The sequence below is a fragment of the Haliotis cracherodii genome, unplaced genomic scaffold (assembly GCF_022045235.1).
Source record: "Haliotis cracherodii isolate W230 unplaced genomic scaffold, xgHalCrac1.p SCAF_8, whole genome shotgun sequence".
In the NCBI taxonomy this organism is placed as follows: domain Eukaryota; kingdom Metazoa; phylum Mollusca; class Gastropoda; order Lepetellida; family Haliotidae; genus Haliotis; species Haliotis cracherodii.
The window spans coordinates 19,370,043-19,378,598 of record NW_027266341.1 but is presented as its reverse complement, the minus strand read 5'-3'; the positions used below and the strand labels follow the sequence as shown (position 1 = coordinate 19,378,598).

Below are 8,556 nucleotides of genomic sequence, written 5' to 3'. Positions count from 1 at the left end.
TTCTGCTAATATGAATCCAAACACGGGTTTGAATGGATAGTGCAAACATTTATTCGGGTACGTGTGGCACTAGGTGACCGGAGAAGTATTTCAGGTATAGACTTACACGCTGTCATTGTTAACTAACACGCAACTTTGTCTTCTTTACTGGTTGAGCGTTGACTAATAATCAGATAGTTCGACATGCCCAAATGGACTCACAGCCCGGAGTTGACTAGACTAGACTGCAAGCAACGGAATCAGATAGAGCAACATGCTTTAGTCGCAACGTGGCGGTAAAATCAACAACGTGAAAGTCAACATCGGTAACAGGTGGAAATCGTTTCAGGTTTTCTGAGGAATTCTTGAGGAGAAATTTTCAAAATGCCGCCGGATGAGTATATACTGTCGGTTTGTTGTGTGTTTATGTGGACTGGAGCTCTACAAGCTATGACTACAACTCCGTCGTCCAGTACTGAAGCAACAACATACATGACTGGTGACCAAATGTCCAGCTCTGTAGCCACTTTCCCAGTGTTTAGTACTGAGACAAGGCTCACGGATACGGCCGCTACTCCTTCCTCCGGCATTGTAACAACGGCCACGGATATGTCCGCTACTCCACCCTCCGGCATTGTAACAACGGCCACGGATATGGCCGCTACTCCTTCCTCCGGCATTGTAACAACGGCCACGGATATGGCCGCTACTCCACCCTCCGGCATTGTAACAACGGCCACGGATATGGCCGCTATTCCTTCCTCCGGCATTGTAACAACGGCCACGGATATGGCCGCTACTCCTTCCTCCGGCATTGTAACAACGGCCACGGATATGGCCGCTACTCCACCCTCCGGCATTGTAACAACGGCCACGGATATGACCGCTATTCCTTCCTCCGGCATTGTAACAACGGCCACGGATATGGCCGCTACTCCTTCCTCCGGTATTGTAACAACGGCCACGGATATGGCCGCTACTCCACCCTCCGGCATTGTAACAACGGCCACGGATATGGCCGCTACTCATTCCTCCGGCATTGTAACAACGGCCATGGCTATGTCCGCTACTCCTTCCTCCGGCATCGTAACAACGGCCACGGATATGGCCGCTACTCCACCCTCCGGCATTGTAACAACGGCCACGGATATGGCCGCTACTCCACCCTCCGGCATTGTAACATCGGCCACGGATATGTCCGCTACTCCACCCTCCGGTATCGAAACAACGGCCACGGATATGTCTGCTACACCAGCCTCCGGTATCGAAACAACGGCCACGGATATGGCCGCTACTCCTGCTTCCGGTATCGAAACAACGGCCACGCATATGCCCGCTACTCCTGCTTCCGGTATCGAAACAACGGCTACGAATGTGGCCACTAGCTCAACATCCCTTATTGTTACAATGGCTTCGAATATGGAATTGTCATCGGTTGAACCGTCCACAAAATACAAAACATCCCCAGCGCCTGCTAGTCTCCAAACAACATCTCTAACGCAGAACATTGAAGAAAGTTCTTTTGCTGTAGCAGATACGACTGAATTCATGTCGACCGGCGATACTCCTACTGCGAACTTCCTCACGGCAACGGACATGCAGGGTGCTAGTTCCCAGGCAACATATGCCACAGAAACTGTTTCTACAGATGCTGCCAGTGACATGAGTTTTACGATACCACCTAGTGACACCACAACTCTCGCATCAAGTTCTCCTGGGTCCAACCTTCTTCCAAGCGAACATTCAGTAACAGAGAACACGGACTCTTTCCAAGTGTCGTCTGCACCAGTAGGTATGTCACTATCAGAATCAGACGTGACTGTTATACAAACCGCATCCACAGTTCTGGACGCGGACGTCAGTGCGTTTTCAAATTCAATCAACACGGAGTTATCCTTTTCCGGGATCGTCACGCCTGTGTCTCTGATGACGTCATCCTCAACTCTTGGCACAAGCATTGTAAATTCATCATCTGAAAACACAGCGGAGAATGACTCGGTCGTGCCTCCCCTTTCCTCAGATGCTATTTATGGATCCAGTTATGCGACGGAATCATCTGAACTCACATCCTCCTACGATGCTACAGTTGCTCCTTCTCTGTCCTCGCATCCATCAGCATCTCTAGACCCGAGCATGACCTTCTCTGCAGACGTGAACGGCAGCGCAAGTAGCCTCCCACTGACTCCGTCAGGCACATCCACAACAGACACAGAAATGGCGAGTTCATTTGCATTGAACAACACGATTGAGGTTTCAACAGTTACCCTGATTGCAACATCTACGATCACATATACTACGTCAGCGACTACGGTATCTTCAAGTGAGACAAGGCCATCTTTGAGTTTTACAGAGAAGCAACAACAACTCGCCATCTCGGTATCTGCCGTGGCTGGCGGAACTATCATCCTCATCACAATCATGGGAGGGCTACAGTATTGTCTGTTTAGAAGACGCATGCGCACTACTTCTAAGAAAGATCGAACCGGTCATCCAGGTCATCGGGAACAAGGCATCATTGACACAGATCAAATCGGCTGGACTGAATTCGATGACGTTCATGGTATGACTATGTCTTACAGCAAGCCACTAGGGCATTGATATCAGAGAGTATCAAACTCAACATTTGATACTTCATATACACGTGTGCGTCATCCTTACGTTCACCTTTCTTGGTTTTGACACGAATTTCTGCTTGGGATCGCTTCAATATAACATTGGGACAAGTAAAGGTAGTCATCGACCGGCCATTCCAAACGCTGCTTAAGTTCAAACGAGTTTTGTATAATTGTATTATTATTGGCGTCAAGGCGTTTTTTTTCCTTCTTTTCGTCAATCAACATGATTTAGTTCTAGATAGAACACCGGTGTCGTGTGCAGAAGGAAATTCCATTGTGACGTATTGAAGTCAAGTGGTACTCTAGGTTTTACAGCCTTATAATATCACTCGATGGCTTCCTTTAAGTGCGGTATCAACCTGGGTCTGACCTATACAGACAGAATGGAATAAGGGAACAGTTACAACGGGAAGCTTATGTTTGGTGTGTACACACCCTATAGACCACGATGATAACAACTATTGTCAGGAACACATCCTACACTACCTTTCCACAAATGGCGTGTTCACGTGACAGCAAACATACTTCTGCAATATTGCTAGCGTTCCTCCATTGGTGTATACACTCGTCATGTCTATTGCCTTCGGGCGCAGTGGAACAAGCGTTCGCTTGAAGGCCCGGGTTCGATGGGTACGTTTTTTGAAGTCGTGTTAATGCTCGAACTCACTCATTGTTGACGTGATCCTCCCTCCATCATTGAAATGGCGAGCAAGGAACGATTGTGCTAAACTCTTCGTTGCCTTCAGCAAATAGGAATTTGTCACAAATATGTTTAATTATTGCAAACTGAGAGGCCATAGGTCCATAGTTCAACATATTTACAAGGTATGTGTCTTTCTTCTAACATGATGTATTGAAGTTTGTGTACCGCTATATTTTGTAATAATGTAACATTTGAGGTTGATCGTTACTATGCAAAACAAACCGATACAGTAAACTACGTTTATAACGAACACTTCTATAACGAACTGACGGATATAACGAACAAATATTTTGGTCCCGACCGTTAGCTGTTTATACATGTATATATGCTTATAACAAACTACTTTTATATCGAACAAAAATCAGCGGTCCCTTTGAGTTCGTTATAACCTTAGTTTACTGTATTTGGATAAGATGTATACGTCTTTGGAATATATTTTTTTCTTAATTGAAGATAGATTTACACAAAAGTATAAAATGATACTTATTTTCTGCAACAATTGCCTTGCAATATGTACAGATATTGTTTATAGAACTTTAAATCATAATAACCTGCTCTGAAATGTGCTATAGTTAAACCGGAATCTTTTTTTTCCGTTGTAAGATATACTAGATATTGTTCGCGTATAAAGTATTGTTTGAAGAGAGAATACGTTTATTTACATTTGCTATTTTTTATTTATATCCACATTTGCTGAAAACAATTTTTAACTCTTTGCACTAATAATGACATAAACTGTTAGACATTTCCAACACCTTGGTCCATCCATGATTATCTAAACTTAAAAGGATGATATTGAGTTTTTGTTGCACAATTGTATTTATTGCGTGAGTGACTGGCAATTTCCCGTACGTGTAATGCACGGGTCATCAGTGAGGTTAGGAGTACACAACAATTCCAGAGAGACTCACACCCTCTCTGGTGGGTATATTGAAGTAAGCGGCGTAAAACCCTTCTCACTCACCAGCTCTTGACATGACCAAGGAACAAACCCATTTGGGCCAATAGTTTCCTGTACATACATATCACGTGTAGGTTCTTAGAAACATCCTACAATGGTGACGCCCCCTCTACCACCCCGGGCCGCATCCCACTCCAGTCCACCCAAATCCTAGGGGATGTGTGAGATCACATGCGACTGTGGACACAAAAAATTGCAGGGAGACCCGTGAAGATCCGGTATAGAGAAGGTCTTCAGCAACCCATGTTTGCCGTAAAAGGTGACTATACTTGTCGTAAGAGGCGACTAACGGAATCCGGTGGTCAAGCTCGCTGACTTGGTTGATGCATGTCATCGATCCTAATTGCGTGGATCGATGCTCATGATATCAATCAGTGGAGTGTCTGGTCCAGACTCAATTATTTACAGACCGCCGTCATCTAGCTTGAATATTGCTGAGTGCAACGTTAAACAACAAACAAAAAGCATTGCAGAGACTTCACACCCCATAGTTACCGGAATAAGAGAACCTCTGTTGCCCAGTCTGACATTAGATCTGCTCTTCCGGGACGCCTCAATCTCACCACACAAAACTTTTGGGCAATAGTTTCCTGTAAATAGATACCCATGTGTATTTCTGGGGACATTGATTACCCCTATCGAATGTTGAGTGCTACTGGAATGTACGTATTTTTATTGTTTTTACTTAAGAACTGACTTCTGGTTTCTGTGAGTTTATGGAGTATGATCTGTCATGGTGTGGGCCATTTGTATGAACCCACATGACTTGGTATAATATGTCTCTTTATGTACATATATTATTTTAGCTGTCTCAATTTCTTCATCACAATGTGCTCTTTAACCCAGAAATAGATATTAGATATCATTGATAAAACTCAAGTGAATGTATGTATAGTGTTCTGTATGAGATTGCTGTGAGTGTTTTGTATGAGACTGCTGTGAATGTTCTGCATGAGATTGCTGTGAGCGTCCTGTATGCTTACCTGTTTGTATGCTTTGAGCGGGATTTTAATGCGGATGTGTATGTGGGTGTATGGGTGCGGGTATGGGTGTGGGTGTGGGTGTGGGTGCGGGTATGGGTGTGGGTGTGGGTGTGGGTGTGGGTGTGGGTGTGGGTGTAGTAATATACAAAGTAACAACTAATTATTTTTTAAATTATTTTTATATTTTTATATTTTTTTTAAATTTTTTTTTATTTTTAAAATTTTTTATTTGTGTGTGTGTGTGTGTATATATTTTAAATGTACCATTATGTAATTAGTGTCTCGTAGGCCAACTGGCCGGGAAATGTTTATATGTCCATATATTTTGTACTGCAGCATGTGACACTCTAATAAAACAATATTATTATTCTTCTTTCTTCTTCTGTATACACCGCTCATGTTATTTATTGTATGTGTAATATATGTTTGGTTGAACTGAACGGACTGTCTACACACCCCAATAGGCCATACGATCTCCTAATTGGCCGATCATCAACTGATCGACACTACCACTCCTGGACAAGTCGAATGGCGATCTTGTAGGTTACTTGTAAATCTTAGTGCATGGTCTATAGTAAACTGGAATGATATCAAATCATATGATATATGTGTATGTGAGAACCTTGATATTTTTCCGAAACGAATGTTGTTAATTTAGACTTACGACTTTTAGACGATCCATCCCAGTTTTTAAACACTTGTTATTCATCCGGACGAAGAATTCTCATTCCGAAAGTTAAATCTTAACGATCCAAGACCTCTTTTATTCCAGTTAGCATGTCCTTTTTAAACAAATGATAAACCCTGATGTTTGTATGCTTTTTAACCCTATATCTACCGTATTTGTTTAGTTTAACTTTAAACACTTTAATGTTCTTAATGTCCCATATTACGTCTGTGTTCTAAATGTGTATTTGTTTTCGTTAAACCCTTTATTACGGTGGCCCATAAGGGACATGGGGTCTGTTTATCCATATTCTGATATTTCACGTACTGTTATCGTAACCTTTTGCAAATTAACACGATTTGTCATACAAATATGTGATAAATCATGTATAAAAACAACTGAAAACATGGAAAATGTACTTTCAAGTAGCTATTGAGTCGCTGAAATGTGAAGCGAAAATGTCAAAAACTAAAATGGAAATATCAAAAACCAAAACGAAAATGTCAAAAACAAAAGCGAAAATGTCAAAAACTAAAATGAAAATACAGAAAACTATTTCCACCGCGGTGTAAATGGTTTTCACCGCGGTGTAAATATTATCACCGCGGTAGAAATAGTTTTCACCGCGGTGGAAATAGTTTTCTGTATTTTCATTTTAGTTTTTGACATTTTCGTTTTTATGTTTTTTGACATTTTCATTTTAGTTTTTGACATTTTCGTTTCACTTTTCAGCGATTCAATATCTTCTTTACACATGATTTATCACATATTTGTAAGACAAAACGTGTTAATTTGCAAAAGGTAACGATAAAAGTAAGTGAAATATTAAAATATGGAAAAACAGACGCCATGTCCCTTATGGGCCACCGTACTTTATGCATTATATGTTCTGTGTGACATTTGTGATTCTATGATGTAAGAAGAATTCCTTTACAGGCAATACGTCTACATGGTTTTATTTTTTTTTAAATAATTTGAACTAAAAATTCAAAAAAATAATTCTGTTTATAATACTGCTGATGGGTATCTTTGACATCTTATCTTTGAAAATCTATAATTTGCCTTTTTTTCGGCACAAATTTACAACATTTCAAACATGGTAGGGGTCATTAGACTGGTTCCCGAACCCTCCGCTTGGTGTCGCTGCTCTTGCTCTGCTTTCCAAAGATCCAGTCTGTCGCAGGAACGAACGGGAACCAGTCTAGTGGTCACGTGGTTGCAAATTCATTTCTAACCCCAGTCTTCATTGAACCAATTTATTTTTACACAACGTTACCAGCCACAGATGCCTTTTTACAAACTGTTACAGGAATGAGTAATGGTTGAATAAACAAAATCAAATTTAACAACAGTTCTTCCAAGTTTCAATTACATAAAACACAAACCCGGTACACGTTCTTTTGCCCCACAGTTTACAAGCATAAGTTTAAGTCTATAGGTGACAGGGTATATTAAGTGTACAACTCTATGCTTAACTTAGTTGGTGATGTTTTGTTTTTAAAAGAAATACACGACTACCCAACAAGAAATTGAAAATCACAAAATACACCACTTTTTTCTGAAAACTGTATAAATGTTTGCTGAGTAGCAATGAACGGAGTACCCTATATTTTGAAGGGTGAGTTACCCGGCGCGGTATGATTAATATCGTCCCGGTGTATAGGTCATTACTGGGGTGGTTAATGTCTACACGCACCCGGAAGTTGCCCTTGGTGACGCACGTTGACGAGATTAATGTTGAAATATGACTATGAACTGCTGAGAAATAAACGAAGAGTGAGAGTTATTTATAATACAATAAAACTGGTGCGCGTGACGTCATATTTGCACTAGTGCACAAATGATTTTAATGTTCTCGGTTATTTCTAACCCTATGGCTAATAAAGAGTTATCTTACCTAACACTTGAATGTCGGATTCTGATTGTCTAAGACCATTCTATCAGATATTTTTTAAATGTTGTTCAGAAATATTTCCAAATTGAATGAATAGTTTGTTGACAATGGTGAAAAAGAGTAATAGTTTGTTTTGTGGAAAATGTACTACCGACAGAAAATAAAGGAACTTATGATTTGAATGTCACAAAGCTTGACGTGAACATTAACAATACCGTGGATTACATATGAGCACAACGTCTAATGATGTTCATGAAATTCAAATCATGCATGAACTGCACGTCATGCACGTGCACACAAACGCTAGTCACACATTACAGGCTAACTGATTTGTTTATTGTGAATGATCATTTGACAGGCCTGCGATATGTCGACGAATTTTTTGCGTCCTGTCGTCCCATTCGCAAGAATAGTCGGCAAGATTTCAAAGCCAGAACACATCGTGCCGAGGTGGTCACCGATTATCTCCGACTAGAAGGCATACTGACATTGGACAGACGCGCTAGGTCCCCTGACATGTCCCCAGCATCTGTGAGATCTTCTCGCCAACATGACCCAGCTTGGGGTAACTCTTCAGGAATGGCGGGCAATGCCAAGGGCAACCACATACACACGTTAATCAACAGCATACCATCAAGGTGTCGTACATGTTGGTTGGTTGGTTTGTTGTTTTACGCCGCACAAAGCAATATTCCAGCTGTATGACGGCGGTCTGTAATTATCGAGTCTGGACCAGACAATCCAGTGATTAATA

General features: G+C 41.4%; 1 protein-coding gene across 1 annotated transcript; it reads left to right on the top strand.

Moving 5' to 3' along the window:
- The first annotated feature begins 363 nt into the window (after nt 1-363).
- On the top strand, nt 364-2,577 carry LOC139450839 (mucin-21-like). The gene has a single exon (XM_071232674.1). It carries the CDS (start codon nt 364-366, stop codon nt 2,575-2,577), a length of 2,214 nt encoding a protein of 737 aa, XP_071088775.1.
- Nucleotides 2,578-8,556: the final 5,979 nt, after the last annotated feature.